This window comes from Myotis yumanensis, unplaced genomic scaffold, assembly GCF_028538775.1.
Source record: "Myotis yumanensis isolate MYYU_CA2020_CCGP unplaced genomic scaffold, mMyoYum1.0.hap1 SCAF_16, whole genome shotgun sequence".
Lineage (NCBI taxonomy): Eukaryota > Metazoa > Chordata > Mammalia > Chiroptera > Vespertilionidae > Myotis > Myotis yumanensis.
This window is the reverse complement of record NW_027223767.1, coordinates 16,167,838-16,192,006: the sequence shown is the minus strand read 5'-3', so window position 1 is coordinate 16,192,006 and position 24,169 is coordinate 16,167,838. Positions and strand designations below refer to the sequence as shown.

Below are 24,169 nucleotides of genomic sequence, written 5' to 3'. Positions count from 1 at the left end.
TAAAAATACGAATAATAAAATGGTAATAACTATATATTTATCCACAATTACTTTAAATACAAATGGATTAAATGCTTCAGTCAAAAGACATAGGGTGGCTGAGTGGATAAATAAAACAAGACTATTATATATGCTGTTGATAAGAGACTTCAGATAGAAAGACACACACAGACTAAAAGTAAAGGGATGGAAAAATATATTTCATGAAAAAGGGCACAAATAAACAAATAAAGCCAGGGGAATACTTATACCAGACAAACTAGATTTTATTCTTATTAATTTTTTAAAAAATATATTTTATTGATTTTTTACAGAGAGGAAGGAAGAGGGATAGAGAGTCAGAAACATCGATGAGAGAAAAACACTGATCAGCTGCCTCCTGCACATCACCCGACTGGGATGTGCCCGCAACCCAGGTACATGCCCTTGACCGAATCAAACCTGGGACCCTTCAGTCCGCAGGCCGACACTCTATCCACTGAGCTAAACTGGTCAGGGCTATTCTTATTAATTCTTAAAAATATTTTTATTGATTTCAGAGAGGAAAAGAGAGGGAGAGAGAGTTAGAAACATCAATGATGAGAGAGAATCATTGATCGGCTGCCTCCTGCATACCCCCTACTGGGGATCAAGCCCACAACCCAGGCATGTGCCCTTGACTGGAATCGAACCTAGGACCCTTCAGTCTGCAGGCTGACGCTCTCTCTATCCACTGAGCCAAACCAGCTAGGGCCAAACTAGATTTTAAAACAAAGGCTATAATGCCCTAACTGGTTTGGCTCAGTGGATAGAGCGTCGGCCTGCGGACTGAAGGGTCCCAGGTTTGATTCTGGTCAAGGGCATGTACCTTGGTTGCAGGCACATCCTCAGTAGGGGGTGTGCAGGAGGCAGCTGATCGATGTTTCTCTCTCATCGATGTTTCTGACTCTCTATCCCTCTTCCTTCCTCTCTGTAAAAAATCAATAAAATATATTAAATAAAAATAAAACAAGGGCTATAACAAGAGATAAAGAAGGACCCTGCAAAAGAAGTGGTGCAGATAACATGATGGAATATGACTCAGCCATAAAAAAGAACAAAATTGTACCATCTGCAAGATGAACTTCGAGGGTAGTGTGCTGAGTGAAATAAGTCAGACAGAGAAAGACAAATGCCATGTAATTTCTCTTATATGTGGAATCTAAAAAGCAAAATAAATGAACACACAAAATAGAAACAAACTCATTGGTTGCCAGATGGGAGGGGCAGTAGGAGGATAGGTGAAAGAAGGGGAGGGATTAAGAAGTACAAATGGCCGAAGCCGGTGTGGCTCAGTGGATAGAGCGCCGGCCTGCGGACTGAGGGGTCCCGGGTTCGATTCCGGTCAAGGGCGTGTACCTGGGTTGCGGGCACATCCCAATTAGGAGATGTGCAGGAGGCGGCTGATCGATGTTTCTCTCTTGTTGATGTTTCTAGCTCTCTATCTCTCTCCCTTCCTCTCTGTAAAAAATCAATAAAATATATTAAAAAAAAAAAAAAGAAGTACAAATTAGTTACAAAATAGTCATGGGGATGGAAAGTTCACCATAGGGAAAATAGTCAATAATCCTGTATAATAAAAGCCTAATATGCAAATTGTCCCCCTCAAACCACGGGAAGGGAGGCTCTGGCTGGCCGGCAGCCAGCAGCGGCTAGGGACCCTACCAGTGCAAAAATTTCATGCACTGGGCCTCTAGTGTTGAAATAAGTATGTACGGTGTCAGATGGGTACTACATTGATTGGGGTGATCATTTTGTAAGTTACATAAATGTCTAATCACTGGGTTGTACACCTGAGACGAATATAAAATTATATGTTAAGTGTAAATGAAAAATAAAAAAATTGTTTAAAAATATTTCCCCCTAGATTTTTTTGTCCATTGATGAGTTTTGCCCACAGGCTGTCCCAGTCCCTAGTTCACATCTCTTGTGTGGGCAGCCAGGTCCTCCCACATCCAGGAGACTCATCTTATTTCCTGTCCTGTGAAGTTTCTCTTCCTCAGTGCAGCCACTGCAGCCACCACAGCCGCAGACTAGATCAACGGGGCCATGGCGTTCAGTCGCCCAGGGCGGGGGGGTGGGGGCAGGAGCCCTCTTCCCCTCCAGCAGCCTCTGGGGCAGAGGATGGTGAAATCTCGCCATCGAGGCTGTGGTGGGCTCCGCAGGAACCTGTGATAAGATGATCAAGCAGTTAGGGCAGCTGCTTTGAGGTTGGGCGGCTGGGAACCCACAGGAAGTGACTCGGTCCAGAGCTGTATGCCTCCTGGGACAGGAGTTGCAGGCCAGCAAGGTGTGGGGCATGTCTGCGGAGCTCCAGGAGCCGGGGCCAGAGGGGCCTCAGAGGTCCCCGGGGTCAGGCGGGCACTCAGGGGCCTCTGGGTCAGGTCAGTGTCCTCCTCCACCCACGCCTGCCCCCTGGAGCCTGCCCCGCTGGAGAGCGTATGTGGCTGCGGCGGTGCTCTGCTACATCAACCTCCTCAACTACATGAACTGGTTCATCATCGCAGGTGAGGAAGGGGATAGGCATCCCAGGCAGCCCTGCCCATCTACCCACTGGCTGTCCTGCCAGCTTTCTGCTTGTGAAGCGTCATATCCCTGCTGTCTTCACCCCTAGCCATGCCAACCTAGTTTCCCAGTCCAGCCCCAAATTAAGAGTGTGCACATGGCTGGGTGGGTGAGGACAGCAGGCCTGGGCCTTCAGGCAAAGGCCTGGAGGTTCTGGGTGCAATGGTGGGGTGAGGTTGTGGAGGACGGGGCAGCCTGGCCTGGTCCCTAAGCAAGAAGTAGTTTGCTGGGTATTTGTGGGACAGTAGGTGCGTGCAAACCTTGCACATCTGCTTTCCTTCCTGTAGGCCCTAGGGGTCAACCTCCTCTGTCACTCATTTCCCCATTCATTCATTCATTCATTCATTTAAAATTCAACCTTCTTTTCTCTATCCCTGATTCATTAAAAATTGACTGAGTGCCCAGCTATGGGCAGGACCCTCTGGGTGGGGCTTGGGAACCCAGGGGTGGGGAAGCCAATCTTGTAGTTCCTGAACTCAGGAATGATCATCTCATAGGGGAGAGGGAGAAGAAGCTCATTATCAAGACTCCTGCAAGGTAGAGAGATGCAGCCAGATGAGGGAGGTACCACGTAGCCTGGGAGCTCAGAGGTGGCACCTGGAGTGGTTGGGATCCCTGAGACCACATCAGAGAGTGGCTGTGGAATGAACGGGACTCAGGGGTTGCAGAAAGCCCTAGGTCCAGGGTCTGTCTCTGATGAACTCAGAGGGTCACAGACACGTGTGCAAGTAGGTCTAATACAGGCAGAGTGGGTGAGCATCAGCTGGGCGGCCCCAGGGCCAATGACTGAGGGTTCTGGTAGAATCCACAGGAGAGAAAGCATTTCTTTGGGCCTTAAAGACTCAGAAAATTGGCGAGGCGGGAATGGGATGAGGCAAGGACCTTCAGAGAGAGGGGTCAGGGTGAGCCAGGGCACAGGGGGCAAAAGTGCATGCTCTGGTCAGGTATGGTGAGGGGGAGAAAGCAGGAAATTGTTCTAAAAGGGGGCTTGGGGCTAGATCATGGACTTTTTTTGGCTAAAGCCAGGAGCCGGGACTTCCTGCTAAAGCAGTGGGGAGCCATGGAAAATGTTTTTACATGGGGGGGACCACAGTCAGATTTGAGGCCCCGATGGAAGCAAAGTGAAGCAGGGAAGCCAATTCAGGGGCAACTGCAAAGAATGAGGCCAAAGCCGAGGAGGCCTGAGCTGGAGTGTGGGCCCAGGGCATGACGAGGGAGGGACGGGCAGGACACAGATGACAGCAGGGCCATCATGGGTGCAGAGCTCTTTGAGCCCCACGGGCCGAGGTCCCTGCTCTAACTGCCACTTGTCTGGATGCCTTGTTTGGGTCAGGCCCTGAGTTCTGCCTGCCCGAGGCCCTTCCCGGCTGGGGGCTGGGACTTCCTCTGCTGTGAGAAGCAAGGCCGAGGCCGTTAGTGAGAAGAAGGAGGCCTGGAGAAGTGAAACCAAGCCGAGGGCGTGGAGGCTGCTGGGGGCAGGCAGGTACCCCAGCCACTAGAGTTCTCTGTGGGAAGCAGCCCTTTGGGAGGCCGGAGTGACCGCTTATGGTAAAAACTGAGGCTGCGCCCAAGCCCCAGAGCACCACAGGGCTGGGAGGGGCCCAGGAGCGGACCAAACCGGGGGTGAGTCCTCGTCCCTAAACATGGGACATGAGTGTGGTTAGAGAGAATTTTTATTTAGCCATTTACTTTGCTGATCTGCTTGTCTATTTATTCTTTCCAATGATTCTGTCTTATTCGTGTAATTAAAAAATATTGAAAGGGAAGGAAAAGGCATAGAGGGTGGTATGCCTAGATGCTGTGGCAATTGGGCCCAGAGTGAAAGTCTGAACAAAAATCTTACTTCGCTTCTCCGATTCGTTGCTCTTTCTTGACATGTCTCAGAGGTGTGGGTGGGGGCTTTCTCCTCCCTCCCCACCCCGTGGGCATTTCTGCAGGGTCCCATTGGGGGTTTCTGCCCCCGTCTGTGACTCTGGGTGGGAGGGCGGCCTGCCTCTGGCTGGGATTCTAGTCCCAGCTCTCCCGTTTCCAGCTGTGCAAGCATGGCTGGCTGGAGCCTCCGTCTCCTCGACTGTGTTGTGGGGACAATGATAGTTCCCCCTTCTTGGCAAAATACTGCAAGTGTCCAGCTCAGGGTCTGGCCCTCATGCATCTCATAATTCAGTGAAAGTAATGATTGCTCACCATCATGACAGGCCAGAGCCCCACCACTCAGATACTCGGGTGCCTAGAACCCCAACTTCCTAAAATACACCAAAGGGCTGAGGGATTTCAGGGAACAGAGCCTGGTGTCAGGGGGCCCGATTCCTACTCTGCAATAGGCTGAGGGCCCACGGCACCTCCCACGGCCTAGCAAGGCCTTAGAGGGGCTTTGGAGACCTGGCTAGTGCCACTCTCAGGGAGGTGGGGCCAAGGTCGGACCTATCTCTGAAGCGTTCACGTGCACTCTCATGTCTGCGTGCTCGCGCCTCTGGAAGAACATGCTTGGGTGTGCGCACGTGCAGGCCACGGCACATATGTCTTTGGATGTAGATGGATGTCTGTGAATATCTGGGGTTTGTACGCGAGCGGGGCTGCTATGTGCAATCCCAGGAACTTCCATTACACTGTGGCCCAAGGGGATGGCTGTGCACTGGGCAGCAGCAGGGAGCGGCCAGTCCCTCTGACTGTGATGTGAATGGCAGCCCTGCACATGTGCGGACGCGTGCATGCCTGTGGTGTGCCTTTATGTGTACATCTCAGTGTGTGTGTGAATGTGTGCCTGGGTGTACGAGGCTGGGCTACCAGGTCTGTGAGCACAGGCTCCTCTGTGTATGTATATCTGTGTCTCTGTGAGTGTATTTCTCTGGGGGTCCCTGTTTGTATGTATGTGGACCTGCATGTCTGTATGACTGTGTCTATGCCTGGGAGTGCATGCTGTGTGTGAATGTGGCTGCATAAGTTGGGGCCTTTGGGATGCATGTTTCTGCGTGTGTTTGACATGCACGCGTCTCTCTGTGTGTCTGCTCGCGTGCGTGCGTGCCTGTGTGTGTGTGTGGTTGTATTATGTGTAGGAGAGCGGGGAAAGAACAGTGGGCCTGGGGCACGCCCTGTGCTGCCTTTCAGCTGTGGCCCTTTCCAAATGTGGGGCAGTTGCCTGTAGAGGCCCCTGGGCTACTTCCTATTTTCTGAGTACTGTCTGTCTGTCCGTCTGTCCGCAGGAGTGCTGCTGGATGTACAGAAGTTTTTCCGGATCAGTGACAGCAGTGCTGGTTTGCTTCAGACGGGTAAGGAGGGAGTCCTGGCCCTGGGCTGGGGCCGGGGCTGGGGCCGGGCTGGGGTTCTCTGGCAGGTCCTGCTCTGTGCCCAGCAATAGCTCAGTCCCAGGCCCAGGAGGGCACTGCGGATGCGGTGGGTGAGAGGGACAGCCCAGTAGCAGGGGAGACTCCTGCTTGAACAGCCAGCCCCTCGGGTCTGAGTGTGGTGCTGCCGAAAGAGCAGGGGCGCAGGGCTGGGAAGGGCTCCCGGGCTCCCAATCGTGGCTGTGGAGGTGGTCACTCACTCTTCATGTTGCTTCAGCTCAGCTGGGTACCGGAGCCTGGCAGGGGTTGAGAACTCCTGACGCCTGCTTTCCTCTCATGGACCTGAAAAATTTGGTCACCAGGACAGACAGACAGACAGACAGACAGACAAAGACCCCCACCCCCACACACAGCCTCAGAGAGGGTCTGGGCCCATAGGCGCCTGCAGTCCAGCAGCAGGGAGCAGCCACGCATCCTATTCCAAGGAGGGGGCAGTTGGGGTCATGCGTGCCTGCACATGCACCCCCAAATGTGTGCACACACTGTCATAACATAGGACACACATGTGTGAATACACCCGGCCAGTAACCAGCACATGCGTGGTTCCTCCTCCTAACAGTCCACCATCTCAGCATTTTAGAACAAGGCTCTCAAACTGGAGTACGGGGAGACATAAAAATTTTCCAGGAGCTGCCGGAACAGCGCCTTGAGAAAACCATTTATAGATCCTCAAGCCTGTGGCTGTCTCTCCTACAGTGGACCTGCCTGAGAGCAGCCTCAGGCTCTCTCCTCTCTCCCCTCCAAACACCCACCCTCCACACCTCTCCCCCTTTCCTCAGGGGTGCATGGCTTCGTCTGGGGAGGGGCTGGGAGCAGAGCAGTCAATAGGGTCCCCTGGGGATGTTGTCTCCAGGCCACAGATCCATGGCAAGACGCCAAGCCTCATCTTGCTGTCTCGCTGGCGTGACAGTCTGCTATTTATCTATGATTTAGAATTCAGAAGTGAGAAGGTTGTCTCGGGGATGGGTGTCGGCACATTTATTTCAATAAAAAGTGAAGCCAACATTTTAACGTCTTTCTTACAGACAACCAGTCTGATTTGTCCTGTTGGTTTGGCAAATAGGTCTGGTTTTGTTCATTAGACTCTCGGGCAGGCATTTCTCATAAACTGAATGAACTCGATCTGCAGCCTCGAGGATTTGGATGAAAATATAGTTAAAAAATACGATAATGCTGGAAATCACATCCTTTGCAACTATTTACACTTATGATGAACGTGTTTTAAATGTCGACAAAAAGCAAGTGGAGGGGTGCACAATTCTATAAACTTCTCTAAGAGCCACCAAGCAGAAGCGTGAGCAGAGCCCTGCTTCAGACCATGGCTCTCCCCGTTGCTCCTGTCTCAATTCCCTCATAATTGTAGCTAAAGCGAGATCATCTCCGCTCAATGCCCTCAAACTTCTAGATTAAACAGATAATGGTAGTTGAGTCAACATTTCCCTTGTCTGGTTCTTAACATGGTGAATAAGATCATTACTACAAGGCCCCTGATAAGTGAGATGCTGTGGAGGAAATAGTGTGTGTGTGTGTGTGTGTGTGTGTGTGTGTGTATGAAAAAGAGGGAGGGAGGGAGGGAGAGAGAGAGAGAGAGGGAGAACGTGCAGATGTGGATATGTGAGCCTGTGTTTGGGAGTGGGTGAAGGGCAGGGTCACCTCTGTAGAAACAGCCCCAAAAGGTGTGTGGATGGATGGAGAGGGCAGTGGGACTGGAGGCCTGATGGCCAAGCGTGTCTCCAGTGACCTCAGGTGAGTATTTTTTACCTTTCCAATCACCATGCAGTGGCCCAAAGACTCACCCTGCTGTCTGTCCACAGGGCTGCAGCATGAAGGAAACCGCTAAGAGAGGGCTTGGCCAAGCTGTAAGAGTCGGGTAGAGGGAAGGGGGAAACAGTGCTTAGACCCCCTGCCCCCCAGTTGGACAGAGAAAATTCTGGAGTTAATTGATTAATAATATTAAAAAGGAACATTGATGTGGCTTTACCCTGTGCCAGGCACTATTCTTTTCTTTTTTTGTTAATCTTTACCTGAGGATTTGAATCTAATGATTTTTAGACAGAGTGGAAGGGAGAGGGAGAGACAGAGAGAAACATCAATGTGAAAGAGACACATGGATTGGTTGCCTCCTGCATGCACCCAGACCAGGGCCAGGGAACCTGCAACCGAGGTGCATGTCCTTGACTGGAATTGAACCTGGGACCCTTCAGTCCACAGGCCAATGCTCTATCTACTGAGCCAAACCGGCTAGGGCCCAGGCACTATGCTAAGTGCTTTATAATATTAACTCATTAAATCTTCAAAACAATCCCATGAGGCAGGTATTATTATTATGCTCATTTTACAAATGCGAACCTGAGGCACAGAGTGGCTATGGAGCTTGCTGAAGGCCACACAGAGCTGGGATTCAAATCCAGGCAGCTGCCTGTAGAATCCTCTTAACCTGGTGGTCCTTGGTGACTCACTCCCACCTTGTCACAGAAATTATTTGAACTTGGAGATGCCAGAAAGGAAAGAAGGAGTGCCTGCCTTCCCCTGAGGGGCAGGTCTCTCTACCCCAGGGCATCTGCGGGTTTAATTAAGGTGTTTTCGTCCTGTGCAGCATCCCTGCTCCAAATCTCATAAAAGCATTAGGTTTAGGGAAATATTTTTATATCCTTTGGGTAAAAAAGATAGGTGTTAACAGGACACAAGACAACTTCCCTAGAGGGAGATTATAAATTTGACTACATCAAAGCCAAACTCTCCTGCATGATGGTGATTGAAACTACAAATGCAATAAGTAGTAACAGGTAACATTTATTAGGCATTTATATAAAGCCAGCCACTGCCTTTTATATGCCTTATTTTATTTAATCTTATGAGGCAAGTACTCTTCCTGTCCTTGTGTAGGGGAGAGGGGAACAGTTAAGGAATGTGCCCAAGCTCACAGAGCGAGGAAGTGGTGGCATCAGGAGGAGCCCAGGTAGTTTAGTCTCAGATCTTGCATTTTAAATCTTTGGGAGAAATTACTTCCACACAACAAAGAGCCCAGAGGAGAAATGGGCAGCGGATGCTGAGCTTCACTGGGAATAGCACGCAGATTAAAACATCAGGGAGACACCATTTGTTTTTCAGCCATTAGATGAACAATAACAAAGTGATTGATCCTATCAGGTATCACAAGGGTGCTGGCATATGATTCTATGCAAGCGTAAATCGATACAGCCTTTTTGGAGGCCTATTTGGCAGTAGCTATTAAAATTATAAATGCCATTGACACCAAAGACCATTCTCGGTGGAGTATTAGGTCGAACCATATTAAATCCTCGTTTTTGTAGGTCAAAACTGGCCTAATTTCTGCAATGGCAGGCGGCTCAACCCAATACTGGAGTGGGAGGGGCTGGAACCTGAGCCGGGAGGAATCTGGACATTCTTTGGACTCAGGAAATGTCAATCATATGTGCTCAATGAATGGAGACCCAGGCAGTGGGCGGGGCCCTCCAAACCCTAAGGCTCTTGGATGGTGGGACTGGGTGGGGAGGGTCCTCCAGACCTTCCCCTCCCACCTGCAGGCGCTCAGAGGCAGTGGACACGTCCTCCAGGGAGGGTGGAGGTGAGTTATTTAAGGAACAGAACCAGTGAGGGTGTCTATTCACGTGGCAGTTTCTTTGTCTTCACAGAATAGCAAACGTATTCATTAATACAGCCGCCAGTTCTTAAGGGTTTGGTTTACTTTAAATAATGGTATAAACACAACTCACTTGTCAGGGGACTGTTTTACCTACTTAGGAAAACCAATGCAGTTCCAGCCTCCAGGAACCACTGTGCTCATTCTAAACTGTGCTCATCTGCTCCAAGAGGGCCCAGGCACATCAGCATCCCTTCTGCCACCCCTCACCCCCAGCAGGCGCAGTCCCAGCTCAGGCTCACAGAGGGCACGAGTTCTGGCAAAGCTAGGGCACTGGTGGGCACCAAACACTGTCAGCTCCACGCCAGGCTCCGTGTTCACTTCTATCTCACAGCCTCGGAGGGGCTCCCGGGGGTGGGGGGTGCTGGGGTGCTGGTCGGAGAGGTGGAGCTAGTAACCCACGGCCGCACAGTGAGCCCTCGCCCTGCTGAGCCTCTGCCGGGTCCAGCCCCTGACTCTGGGCAGTGGGTTATGTGCTAGGAGGGGATTGAGGGTTCACCTTCTTCTTTCCTCCTCTGGGCCTTGACCTGCTGCCAGGGTGCCCTTCTGTGGGTCTGCTGGGCCCACCTGCCTGCCCCTTTGTGGGGAGATGCATGCTGCCCTTGCCTGTCTCCTCCAGTCTTCACCGGCTGCCTGCTGCTGTCGGCACCCGTGTTTGGCTACCTGGGCGACCGACACAGCCGCAAAGCCACGCTGAGCTTTGGGATCCTCCTCTGGTCAGGAGCAGGCCTCTCCAGCTCCTTCATCCCCCCCCAGGTAGGTGCTCTCACCTCTGCACAGACCCCAGGGAATGTGCCCCCTTCCTCCCTGACCCAGGCCCATCAGAGCTGGGTGGGGCTGCTTCGGGCTGTTCCAGGCTCCAGGCTTCCAGAGCCGAGAGAGGAGCCCGTTAGGCTTTCTTAACAGGGTCCTTCCTCTCTTGCACTTCCCGCTGCTGCTGTGGCTTCATTTCTGCCCGCTGTGCTGGGGGTGGGGGGGTGGTGTAATACCACCTTACAGTTTGGGGGAACTGGCCTAGTGAGCAAGGGCTCCTTGGGGCTCAGGGCAGGCAGCAGCCGCAGGCGCCAGCAGGGGGCACCCGTGTGATTTGGGAACCTGGGCTGGGAGGATAGCTAGGTGCCTGCAGCTGGGGGCACGTGTCTCCAAGTGCCCTCGCCCCTCTGACAAACCCTTGAGTCCCTTGCCTGTGGCGATTTCTGGACCGCACCATGTTCTCGTGCCCGCCCGCCCAGTACTCCTGGCTCTTCTTCCTGTCCCGGGGAGTGGTGGGCATCGGCAGCGCCAGCTACTCCACCATCGCGCCCACCATCCTGGCCGACCTCTTTGTGAAGGACCAGCGGACCCGGGTACTGGCTATCTTCTACATCTTTATTCCTGTTGGAAGGTTAGTAGCACCCTGGACCCACTTCCTGGGGTGGCAAACTGAGGCCCAGCGGAGTCAGAGCAGGGGCCCGGTTGGGGGAAGATCCATCGGACTCTACCCCTTTCTCACCGGGTCACTGTCCCTCTCTGAGCCTCAGCTCCTCATCTGTGAATGGGGACAATACACTGGTGGGCTGTGGAGAGGTTCAGCGAGAGTAAAGGTGCTTCCGACACACTAGTGCACTTCCGAAGGGTGAGCAAGAGCAGCCTGGAGGTGGGCCTGCTCAGAGAGGGGTGGCTCTGGGAGGGGAGGCAGAGAAGTGCACCAGGGCTGCAGTGTACCCCACAGCGGGGCAGGACAGAGTGGGACTTACGGTTAGGCCCCAAGCACTCTGACCCGGGTTTCCTGATATGGCCTGACTCAGGCAGAGCTGGGCCTCGCTCGAGGGAGGGGGTCCTCGTATAGAGAGAGAGTGGACAGTGGTGCTGGGATGGGGGAGGAGCCAGAGGTCCCTGGTGACCTGACCAAGGGCAGTGGACATCTGGGCCTCACGTGGCTCACTTTTCCTAGTGAAAGGGCCAGAACTGCAGGGGGCCGGCTCCCTAGGGAGGGAGCGCCCGGGCTCAGGCTGGTGTGGAGCCCTCACGGCCCCTCTTTTGCAGTGGCCTGGGCTATGTGCTGGGGTCAGCTGTGAAGGCGCTGACTGGGAACTGGCGTTGGGCCCTGCGGGTGAGTCCAGCTCCTGTTTCTTCCCTCAGCTTTCCCCCTGGGCCGAGGGGACTTTCCAGCCTCCAGTGACCTTTGCCACTTGGCACCGTACCCGGCACCATGGGGGGTAATCAGTATCAGCAGCTCGGACAGTTGGGCCTCCTATGGAATGTGGGCTATGGAAGCCATGGCCCTGGGTTCAAGTACTGGCTGCTCAGGTTGCTAGCTGTGTGACCAGAAGCAAACCACCTCCCTCTTAGGAGCCTCACTTTGCCTATTTGTAAGATGAGGGAGTAGGTGCTGCCTTAGGAACTCTCCAGATTAAGGAGATGAGATGGAAAGTATTAGGGCAGGGCTGGCGTGGCAGATGGAGGGGGAGGGGCAGTGATGGGGGCAGCAGGACACAATAGCCAGGACTCCGGTTCTCAGTCGTGTCAGGCTCATTGATTCAGAAGAGAGCAGTGTCTGCACTGGACCCACAGGTATTAAAGCAACCCCAAGGACACCTTGCTCTCATGGGGGGGCGGGAGGGCGGGGGGTAGGGTGATGGGGGGAGAAATGGTTAGGCTCTGTATAACCAGCACCCAGGAACTGAGCCCTTTTCCCACCAGCCCCAGGGCACAGAGCACCGAAGAGCCTGGACCACAGAGCTCAGTCACCCTAACATCTCTGGGCCACAGGGGCATGTGGCACTGAGCCTCCCGGGTCCTCCTGTCCCTAGATCATGCCCTGCCTGGAAGCTGTGGCCTTGATCCTGCTGATCACGCTGGTTCCAGACCCGCCTCGGGGAGCTGCGGAGAAGCAGAGGGAGGTGAGGGACCTGAGGAGCAGCTGGTGTGAGGATGTCAGATACCTGGGGAGAAAGTGAGTGTTCCTGCTCCTTCCTGCTTGTCCCCAGAATCCCTGACTCCCCCTCTCTGCCTCCAGGGAGCCCTCTGTGACTGTCCAAGTTCACAGCCCTTTCTTTCTCCTCTGAGCTCCCACTCACCACCCCTCCCTCGCTTGGAGGCCCCCTCCCCCTAGCCACGTGACAGAATATGGGCTGGGAGGGAGGGAGAGAAGGAGAGAGGAGGGGGTAGCATGAGCTCCAGCCTTGGCTCTGCCACGGCCTTAGCCCTAAGTGACCTGAGGCTTGGAGCTTCACTTCCCTCATTTATTCAATGGACGTAATTCTCCAGCCTCGCCTGCTTCTCAGGGCGGCTGGGGGGATGGTGGGAGGTAATCACTTACCTCTCTGAGCCTCCTGGGAGTGCATCTTGCCTCAATTCCAGGCATGGTCGGGGAGGCAGACAGGAGGCAACTGCACTCCCAGGCCTCATGATTTACCCAAACGTGGGGCACGACCAGGACCCAGCTGTTTGTTACAGAACCATGAGGCCGAGGGAGGGCGCCCGGAGGAAGGTGGGGGCAGCAGGGGCAGCTTCTGGAGAGTGTGGTGTTGGATGTGAGCCTTTCAGGCTGGGGAGAGCTGGTCCCAGGGGAGGGAGGAAGGCAAAGCCTGAGCACAGGCGTGGAGGTGGGATGTGCAGGGGCCTCAGGGGATGCTGGGTAGGAAGCGGAGCCCACCTGAGTGCCCAGACGCTGGGAGAAGGGGAACGAACAGAAGCGGGCGCCCCCTGCAGCCCCAGCCCTCTCCCTGCTTCAGCCAGGGTGCTTTCTCTTGCAGCTGGAGCTTTGTGTGGTCGACCCTTGGAGTGACAGCCATGGCCTTTGTGACTGGAGCTGTGGGCTTCTGGGCCCCCAAGTTTCTGTTTGAGGCTCGCGTGGTGCACGGGCTGCAGCCTCCCTGCTTCCAGCAGCCGTGTGACAGCAAGGACAGGTGAGGCCTCTGGGAGCCCTGGGCACCTGGCCCAGGTTAGGGGGCTCTTGGTGGAGAAGTGTCAGGAGGTTCCGAGCCCCCAAACTCAATCTGTCTGGGCACATGGTGCTCGGCGAAGACACCAGAGCTCGGGAGCCAGCTGGCAGCAGGAGGCTGGTCTGGCTCTGGCTGAGCCCCAGCCACCCTGGGTGTCCTGAGGCGGCTCCCTTGTCCTCCCTGGACCCCAGTCCCTGGCTCCCCACTCTTGGACTGCTGTGGAGGTCCAGAAGGCACTTGGGGTCGCAGTGAGAATGATGGGACTCTTAGGCAAGTTTCCTTTGAAGGGACCCATAGTATGAGGTCATCCCATTTTACAGATGGCAAACCAAGGCACTGGGAGGCCTCGTTACTCACCTGGCTTAGGGATTTCATCCATGCATTCATTTGTTCTTTTTTTTTTTTTTTAAAAATATATTTTATTGATTTTTTACAGAGAGGAAGGGAGAGAGATAGAGAGTTAGAAACATCGATGAGAGAGAAACATCGATCAGCTGCCTCCTGCACATCTCCTACTGGGGATGTGCCCGCAACCCAGGTACATGCCCTTGACCGGAATCGAACCTGGGACCTTTCAGTCCGCAAGCCGACGCTCTATCCACTGAGCCAAACCGGTTTCGGCTCATTTGTTCTTTACCTTATCTGGGGCTCTGAGAATCCGGGAAAGCTGCTGGGAGGGTGGGGAGGAGCGGAGAACAAAAGCCCTCAGGGAATGCCCACCTCGCTCTCTGCCCTCCTCACCCTCTTCTCCAAGGACTCTGTGTCTCCTGATTGAGAGAGCACATCTCGGTCCTCTCCTACTTGCTTTCTCCTCCTCCTTGAAACCCTTAATCCTAGTTCCTCCTCCTCCTAATGAATGCTTTTCAGTCCCTCTCTCTGCCCCTGCCCCATGGGCCCTTCAGAGTCCTGAGGGCTCTGAGCTCTTCCCGAGCTCTGTGCTCCCTGAGGCTTTAGTGACACCAGTTCTCTGCTGGCCCCTCTCTTGCCTCTTCCTCACTCCCAGATGGCCAGAGGGAGAGCCCCCTGTCACTGCCAGACTGGCCCATGCTCTCTCACTTGTTGGTGCCTTTGCTCAAGCTACGCCCTTTGCCCATAGCTTCCTCCCCTTCTCTCATTGTTACTTCTTAGGCTTTCACTTTACTTCAGGCCCTAAGCTATGCATTCTACATGAAAAACCATCTGAGGTTTTATAATAATTAACCCTATTATTCCTGTATGACAAATGAGGCGTGGTAAGATCAGAGAGGGTAAGTGACTTGTCCGAGGTCACACAACTAACAGGTAACAGAGCCAGGACTCAAACCCATCTGACTCCAAAGCTGGTGCTTTTAAGCTCCACATCCTGTTGCCTCTGGAGACTGCCTGTTACTGTTAATTGACCTGAACATCTCTCCACTTAGCAGCTTCCTGGCACTCACCCTGTGGGTGCTCAGGGAAAGCACCCGTGAGTGAATCAATGGGTGCATCCAACGAGGCTGCCATGTTTGTCTTGGAGCTTGTTATCTCCCCGGAGGCAAAGACTGAGTCCTCACAGCCCCCAACAGCTTGAAAAAGTGGGGAAAAGCAGTACTCGGTTCCACCTCGAGCATTAACTGGCTGTGCATTCCCTGGGCAGCTTACTTCCCCCTTTCTCAGCTTCAGCCTCTTCTATCTCAGCCCCGTCATAGGACCTGTGTGAGAAACTGACATGGAAGTTTCTGTTAGTGTCCTGGGGTTGGTGTAACAAATTACCGCCAACGTGGTAGCTTAAAGAAACAGACATTATGTTCTCCTAGTTCTGGAGGTCAGCAGTCCAACATGGTTTCACGGGGCTAAGATCAAGCTCAGCAGGGCCACAATCCCTCCGGAGGCGCTGTGGGAGAAACTGTTCTTGTCTCTTCCAACTCTGGGTGGCTGTCGGCATTCCTTGGTCTGTGGCTGCTTCACTCCAGGTTCCACACCTGCAGACACATGGCTTCTCCTCTTCTGTCTCCAATCTCCCTCTGCTTCCTTCTTATAAGGACACGTGTGGTTGCACTTAGGGTCCACTAACTAATGGAGGATAATCTCTCCTCAAGATCCTTCGTGCAATCACATCTTGTCATGTGAGGTAACATTCACAGGTTCCAGAAAATAGGATGTGGACATCTTTGGGGGCCGTTATACAGCCTATCACAGAGTGGGTAGAAGGTCCTAGTGTTGAATTTCTGCACAGACTCCATCCTATATAATAAAAGGGTAATATGCAAATTGACCCTAACAGCAGAACAACTGGGAATGACTGGTCACTATGACCCACACTGACCACCAGGGGGCAGATGCTCAATGCAGGAGCTGCCCCTGGTGGTCAGTGCACTCCCACAGGGGGAGCTCTGCTCAGCCACAAGCCAGGCTGACGGCTGCCAGCACAGCAGTGATGGTGGGAGCCTCTCCTGCCTCCTCAGCAGCACTAAGGATGTCCAACTGCAGCTTAGGTCCTGCTCCCCGCTGGCAAGTAGACATCCCCTGAGGGTTCCTGGGCTTCCAGAGGGATGTCTGACTGCCAGCTTAGGCCCGATCCCCTGGGGAGCGGGCCTAAGCCAGCAGGTGGACATCCCCTGAGGGGTCCCAGACTGCGAGAGGGCATAGGCTGGGCTGAGGGACCCCCGAGTGCACAAGTTTTTGTGCATCGGGCCTCTAGTCTATTAATATGCCCTCTGTGGTTAGGATAAGCCTTAGGGTGAGGGTGGGTGAAGGCAGAAAGCTGCAGGACACAGGACTCTAGCTCAGCCAGAGGGAAAACTTCCAACACTCAGAGCTGGCCAGGTGGAAAGGCTGCATGGGGGTAGTGAGCGTCCCACCCCTGGAGGTATGTTAGTAGAAGCTGGACAGCTGCTTGCCAGGACCATTGTGCAGAGAATCAGCATAGAACTTGCAGGCCTTTAAGGACCCCCCACTCTTGGCTCTGAGAGTCTGATTCTGGGAAGGCCTTATAGAGGGGCTTGGTGGCTGGGTGTGTCCTCTGGCTACACCCTCTGCTCAGGGGTCTCCCCTGTCTACACAGCCTGTCTGAATAGTCAACCCTAAGACCAATCAATCTTGGTCTCAAAAACCTGCCAACGCCGGCTCAGACTAGGACTCAGGCAGATCGCATTCATCCGGGATTCAGGGTCACTTGACTGGGCTGAGCCGGAGCCTTGCACAGCGTGGAAGGGTGGGAGGGTTCAGTGAGCACCTTTGAGCTGCCTAAGGACCCACGTGCTTCGGTCGGCAGAGGGCCAGGAAGCCCTGGCTGTGTGGAGGTCAGCAGGGGCTGTGCGACCTCAGGCAGGTGCCTGCCCACTCTGGGCTCTATACTTTCTTCTGTAAACCGAGGGGGTGGGGCAGAGGAACAGACTCCTCAGTCTGCAGCCTGTGGAATGGACATTTTACAGAAGTTGTTTAGAGGAGAGGAGTTTCTTGCGACACTCAATTTGCCAGTAACCATAGTGTTGCATCTCTCATGTTCTTCCATCTTGTGGGAGCCACCACGAAGGTAATGGCAGGGCAGCGGGACATCCCATGAACTTCTGGAAACGTTTGGGTCTGGCCAGGTGGAGAAGTTGGGTGGTGGGTAATGCTACTCAAGGCCAAGAGAAGAGTGTGGGCCAAGGCAGGGAAGCTAGAAAGCTTAGGGCGAGTTTAGAGAATTCCCAGTCATTTGTGTAGAGGGAGGGAGAGAGAAGAGAGGGGAGGTCACACAGGTGTGCTGGGGCCAGTCCTGCAGTACTGGCCGAGAGCTTGCCCCGAGGACAACAGGGAGCCACTTGGGGGCTGGAAAGGTCCTGGTTACATTTGTGTTTCAAGAATTCATGTTGGTCAGTCTCGGTATCCCTTTGAGCTCCTTTAATAGGAGGCTTGGGAGAGCAGGATGGACTAGAAGATGAAGATGTATGTTCAAATCCTGCCTCTGTCATTTATTAGCTGGGTAATCTTGACCTTAACCTTTTTCAGTCTAACTTTCCTCATCTGTCCACCTGGGAATTCTGGGAAGGTTCAATGAGCTCATCTGCTCAGCATATATCTCCTGTGGTCCAGGCTCTATGCTCCCAGCACAGTCAAGAAAGTAAACCAAACCTGGTCTCTGGTCTCCAGGAATTCACAGGTGTTACCTTGATGACAGAGACACAGAAGTGCGATGGTAACCGAAGGGAGTAAAGGAATCAGCCAAGGGCCAGGGGAAGGCATTTCCAAAGAGGAGATAATTGTGATGGGTCTTGAAGGATGAGTAAGAGTTCAGTAGGTGCAAAAACTAGTGAAGTGTGTCCAAATGGAGGAATACAAGGATGAAGTGGGAACGACAACAAGTTCCCACTTCTGGAGGCAGAGGAGGATGGAGCTGGAGGTTGGGGTTGAGGTCAGCCAGGGTCAGATCATGAAGGGCCATGTGTGCCAGGAGTTGGCACCAAGTCTGGTGATGTTTGAGAGCTGGTGGAGACTTTTAGGCTGGAGGTGGGCAGGGGGACAGGCAGATCTGTGTTCTGGAAAGCACCCTCCGGGGACCTGTATGGAAATTGATTTGGAGGCACAGGTTTCCACAGGAGGGAGGTACAAGAGGGGCCAAGTGCGTGAAGTAGGCCCCGGCGTAGGCGGGAAAGGTAGTGAAGTTAGGAGGGGGCTACTTGAGAGGTGCTCAAGGACAGAGAGTGGAAGGTGGGATTCAAGGAGGGAGGGTGTGCAGAATGGCTAGACCAGGGCTGAGGATCATAGGAACTCAGTAGATAAATGTTCACTTGCCTCCGTTCCCATTAGTATTGGGGGTAGAAGGTGAGGAGGTTGGGGCAAGATTGGCACCAGAGAATTGAGAATTCTGAGTGGGATAGTTTTGGGTGGTGAGAGGATGGAGAAGGTTACTGGGGTTGAGGAAGCCTGGGAACTGGGGTGCTGGGCAGATCATCACATGGCCAGTGGCATCCCCAGAGTGAGGCAGGAAAGGTGGAGTACCTGGGTTCCTGCTTAGGTTCCCAAGGGCCTGGGGGCACTGTGAGCAGGGAGGGAAAGGGGCCCACACCCATGTTTCTTTTGGGTCCCAGATCATGCACAGCGGCAGGTGGCTGCACCCACCCACTGACCAATCCCTTCCTGTGCTTTCCCATCAGCCTGATTTTTGGGGCACTGACCATTGTGACTGGCATCATTGGGGTTGTCCTGGGAGCAGAGGCTTCAAGGAGGTACAAGAAAGTCAACCCGCGGGCTGAGCCCCTCATCTGTGCCTCCAGCCTGTTCGCTGCCGCCGTCTGCCTCTACCTGGCTCTCATCCTGGCCCCGACCTCTCTCCTGGCCTCCTATGTAAGTGAGGGCCCCATCGGAGGCGGGGTGAGATGGGGTGCGATGGGAACTCCTGCCTGATAAAGGTTCACGCTGTGCCAGGTCTTAAGTGCATCAGGTGTATCAGTTCTTCCGGGTGGAGCTTGTTATTCCCATTTTACAGATGAGTAAACTGACGCTTACCAAGAGTTACCCAGCTAGGAAGGGGGAAAAACTGGGATTTGAGATTAAGCCTTTCAGACGCGAAAGTGTGTTCCCTGAGCTCCTGGCTAATGCTTTGATTGGAGATAGCGAGACTCCCTTGCTCCTAGGACGTGAAAAAATAGGGTGATTCCTTCCAGGTTACAGAGGAGGACAGTGAGGCCCAGCTTGGCCATAGACAGTGCAGACCCTGCTTTAGAGGTGACCCTTGTGATACTATCGAGTTTCCAGATCCATGACCCACAGGTGCGCCTCACACGCTATACCAGTGACAGGTGCTCACGCCTCCCAGCCTTGGTCATGTCTGCACCGCCACCAGGGGCACCGTTCTCTTCTGTGCACCTGGAGATCCTTCTCCTTCTGCAAGACCCAAATCAAAGGCCACCTCCTACTCTCCGTCTGCTCTCAGTTCACTTCCCACTTGGGCTCAGTGCATGTGTGGGTCCCATCAGGCACTGCGGCGCACGGGTGGGGCTGTAGCCACATACACACGCATGTGTGTGCAGCGGTGTCCCTGCCCCCAAAGCACCAGCCCTGACGGACCCACCTGGTGGGAAGGGCGCCGACTCTGGGAACATGGCTGCAGCCTCGCCCCGGCTGACAGGCTTGAGCGCCTCCCTGTCCCTGGTCCCAAGGCTGTGAGACCCATCGCATGGACATGGAGGCCCCTGCACATGTGTGTGGGGTTCACTGAGCAGACTGGACTCAGAAAGAAAAATAAAAACAGAGAAAAGGAAAACAAAGAAAGCAAATCAGTAACAGCTTTCCTGTTTTCCTGCCAGCAGTTTTGGAGATCTCACTGCCACCAGATCTCACAGCTTTTCCAGTCACACTCATGGGCTAAAAAGCTAGTCCCATTTAAATCGAAACTTGGGTTCTACTTCCCAATAAAGCTTCTATCCAGGCCCCGATGGCATTGGGGGAAGGAGGGGAGCTCCAGGCGGCTCTGCTCTCCTGTCCTATCTCTGTCTCTTGTCCCCAACACCGCCCCTTCCCCAGGGTCCTGACCCCTCCAGGGCTGGGCAGGTGGGATGACCCCAAATGGGAGCTGAGCTGTTTTGCTGACTGTGCGTGCCCTCCACGGGCGGGTGCCCAGAAGCTGGCTGACGCCTCGCTTTGGGCCACGTCGTTAGGTGTTTGGGACCCGGGCCCTAGCTGCAGCAGTGTGCGGCTCCCTGATGCAGCCGACACAGTCACAGCCGGCCTCGCACTTCTCCCTCTGCCCCTCATCAGGTGGTGCCTTTCCAACCTTCCTGCCAGGCCCCGTGTCCTGATAGGCACCCTGTGGGGCTTCTCACGTGAGCCTCAAGCCTGTCTCCTCTCCTGTGTCCGTTTAACCCCCTGGATGAACTCAGGAAGTGCAGCTGCCCCCACCCCTGCCCTCTCTCCTCACCCCACACTGCAGGCTGCTCCCTCTGGCACTGCTGTCCTCAGCCTCCCAGTGCCAGCTGACATGCTTCAAGATGCCCCGAGGATGCCCTCTGTGGATGCCCCTGGGTGGTCCTGGTGTGAAAGGGTCAGCATTTCCCTGGCGTCCAGCCAGAGAGAGCTGCCAGCCTCCTTCCTGGTGGGCACTGCCCTGTCTGTGAGTGTCACCAAGGCCCCCCACTCAGCTTTCTCACGCTTCAAATATACCCTCCCAGCCCAAGTCTCCAGCCTTCTATACAAGCCGGGGCCACACGGGACAGTTTCATTTCTCTCTCTAAACCCTGAGGGTGTGTCCGGCGCCTCTTGTAAGGTGCGGAGCTTCTCACCTGAGTCCTTAGCTCTGGTTGGGCTTCTGCTGAGATTCCTGGAGAGCAGACAAGTCCAGTTAGCATGCCTCTCTCCCTCTGCTCTTATTTGGTCTTTATGACACCTTCACGGGGAAGGCTTTTTCTCATTTATGTGCACTTGACAGATTGGAAAACTGAGGCCCAGAGACAGCAACACAAAGAACAGAACAGACAAAACCCAAACCCAGCCCCGCAGACTATAAAGTGTCTGTCCTTCAGGCTGCACTGACCTTTGTCTCCTGCATGGGAGAGAGAGAAACAGCCTGCATACACGTGGCGCCGACAAATGCCTTAATGCTTTCTGTCTGAGGGAGCAGAAGAGTGACTGGGACCATCATCTCCAGCCGGTGGGACCTCAATGGGCCTGACCTTGCAGGCGGGCTGAGGCCCAGGCAGATGGAGGCCCGGCAAAGGCCTGTCCCTGTATTGGCTGGGGCCGTGGCCCCCCTGCCAGCTCTGCTTCTGCCTCTGCTTGGTTGGCTCTGGGAGGCAGCTCCTTGGCTGTATTTTGGGGACACAGCTGTCCCCCCTCCCACAGCCTGGCACGCTTCCAGAGCTGGAGGGCTCATCTAGAAATGACATTGCGTCTTGGCGGACAGAGCCAGCTGGAGAAGCTCTCCTCCAGGCCTGCCGGGTGCGGGCTGAGGGGCAGGGAGGCAGGAGGCCAGGATGCATGCGTCTTCCAGCGCTGAGAAGCTGCTCCTGCCAGTAGCTCGTGTTTGGCCCTGGCACGATGCCCGGCGGTGCTGAGCCTCCAGGCCGGAACTCCAGCCTCGCAGAAGCCGTGCGCTTCTTCTGGACCTCCCAACAGACCCCCACCGCCACCGTCCTGTTGTACCTCTGAAGTCCACCTGAAGTTCTGACTTGAGATTAAGGCTCCAGCTCCTTCCCCCAAAGTGGTTATAAAACCCTAATACTGCCAACCTACTCACTTCTCTCGGTCCCCTCTGTCCTTTCCTGGCTCATGTCTTCCTGTCTTTCTCCAAGACTGTTCTGGGAGCCACCTTCCTGCCCACCCACCACGATCTGTTCTTCCCACTCTGCCCGAGCGGCACCATGGACCTTCCCTGCTCCGAAGCCTTGCATGGCTCCCTGGTGCCTCTGGAACCAAGTCGAACTCTTCATCCTGGAGTTCAAAGCCCCTCACAGACTCTCCTGACAATCTTAGTAGCCTTATCCCCATGCCGTCCGGCTGTGCAGGTCCTCTCTCGATTTCCAGGACATGCCCCAGGCTTCCCGCATCTGGGGCCTCCCTCTGTTGCCCCCACCCGTTTTCCATATGCCCGGACCATTCCGGGCCTTCAAGGACCAGCTTGAGCACCATCTCTCCATGGAGCCTTCCCTGATTGGTAGGCCTGACCCTCTCCCCATCCTCCATGCCCCTCAGCATTGCCTTCCTTGGTCCATGGTCATTTATACTTTCACCCTCTCCCAGCAGGGCCCAGGGTGGCTTTGATCTTTCTCAGAACTCCAGCCTGAAACATCATGTCTTGGGATGGGAGGGGTGGTCACTGCTTGCTGAGTGAACGGTTGAGTGACTAGCAATGTGCGATCATTTATTTATCCAACACATAGTTACTGAGTGCCTAGAGAGTGGCATGCTGGTTTAAATGCTATGGATGTAACACTGGATCAAACAGACTAAGATGTCTATGTCCTCAGGGAGCTTACATTGTAGTCGGGGGAGATAGACAACAGGAAAGATAAAGAAGTAAAGTTCACAATGTTCTGGATGATCATAAATGTTTAGAATACATTGAGGAGAAGGGAGATAGGGAGTGTGTGGGGTTGTGGGGAGAGGGCTGAACATTTAAAAAAATACGTTTTTATTGATTTTTTTTAGAGAGAGAAGAAGTGAGAGGGAGAGAGAGACATCGATGAGAGAGATGGGGTGCGATGCCCCCTACTGAGGATGGAGCCCACAAGGTGGGCAGTGCCCTGACTGGGAATTGAACCGGTGACCTCTTGGTGCCTGGGACAACTCTCAATCAATTGAACTTCACTGGCCAGGACAAGGGCTGCAGTTTTATGTAGTGTAACCAGAGAGGCCTCCCTGAGAAGGTGGTTGTTGCGTGAAGACCTATAGGAGGTGAAAGAGTGAATTATGTGGCTATTTAGGGGAACAGTTTTCCAGGCAGAGGAAACAGTAACTGTAAAGACCCTGAGGCAGGAGTGTACCTGGTGGATTCGAGGAGCAGCAAGGAGCCTGTGGTTAGTGTGGAGAGAGTGAAGGGAGAGAGGGAGAAGAGGACAAGAAGTTGATGGGGCCGGGTTACATAGGGCCTCATGGGTACCAGGTGGGATCGGCTTTTACTGAGTGAGACAGGGTTTTGCGTTGAGGAGCGGGAGATCTGGCTTGTGTCTTCTGCATCAATTGAGATGATTGTGTTGTCTGTCCTTTATTCCATTCATATGGTGTATTACATTGATTGATAGTTGTGTGTAGCCAACCTTGCATTCCTGGGATAAATCCTGTTTTGGCCATGGTGTGCCGTCGGCCCTCCATAGCCATGGGTTCTACATCCATGAATTCAACCAATCTCGGATAGAAAACAACTGGAAAAAAGGGAAGTTATGTTGTTGCTGACTTGTACTATGTTAAGCCTACAGTGGTTGTGTCTATACTAAACATGTACAGACCTTTTTTTTGGTCATCATTCCCTAAACAATAATCTATAACCATTACTTACATAGCATTTCCATTGTGTTGGGTATTATAAGTACTCTAGAGATGATTTAAAGTATACAGGAGGATGCATCTAGGTCATATCCAAATAATGCACCATTTTATTTTTTATTTTAATTAAAAAATATACATATATTTAATTGATTTCAGAGAGGGGAGAGAGAGAGAGAGAGAGACATCAATGATGAGAGAGAATCCTTGATCAGCTACCTCCTGCACACCCCCTACTGGGGAGTGAGCCTGCAACCCGGGCATGTGCCCTTGACCAGAATCGAACCCAGGACTTTTCAGTCCACAGGCCGATGCTTTATCTACTGAGCCAAACCAGCTAGGGCTACTACACCATTTTATATAAGGAACTTGAGCATTCACGGATTCTGGTATCCTTAGGGGCCCTGGAACCAATCCCCCTCCGATGCCGAGGACAACTGTCTAAATCATTTTTATGTGATGCTGAATTCGGCTTGCCAGTATTTGTGGAGGATTTCTGTATCTAGTGTATTCATTAGGAATATTGGTCTGTAGTTTTCTTGGTAATGGCATCCTAGAATGATTGACAAGTGTTTCCCCCTCTTCTGTTTTTTTGGAAGGGTTTGTGACGGGCTTGTGTTAATCCATCTTTAGATGTTTGTTATAATCCATTAGTGATGCCATCTGGTTCTGGGCTTTTGTTTGTGAGAAGTTTTTGATTACTGACTAAATATTTGCTTGTGATAGGTCAATTAAGA

General features: G+C 53.4%; 1 protein-coding gene across 1 annotated transcript in view; it reads left to right on the top strand.

Annotated features, from left to right (window-relative positions):
• The first annotated feature begins 2,091 nt into the window (after positions 1-2,091).
• The window catches only part of SPNS3 (SPNS lysolipid transporter 3, sphingosine-1-phosphate (putative)), a 43,288-nt gene continuing 21,210 nt past the window's right edge, over positions 2,092-24,169 (top strand). The window contains exons 1-8 of the mRNA XM_070393155.1: positions 2,092-2,525; positions 5,784-5,849; positions 10,208-10,344; positions 10,821-10,972; positions 11,614-11,680; positions 12,381-12,523; positions 13,326-13,478; positions 18,611-18,800. Coding sequence (XP_070249256.1) covers positions 2,318-2,525; positions 5,784-5,849; positions 10,208-10,344; positions 10,821-10,972; positions 11,614-11,680; positions 12,381-12,523; positions 13,326-13,478; positions 18,611-18,800 — 1,116 coding nt within the window. The 5' untranslated portion in view covers positions 2,092-2,317. The remainder of the gene's footprint in view (positions 2,526-5,783; positions 5,850-10,207; positions 10,345-10,820; positions 10,973-11,613; positions 11,681-12,380; positions 12,524-13,325; positions 13,479-18,610; positions 18,801-24,169) is intronic.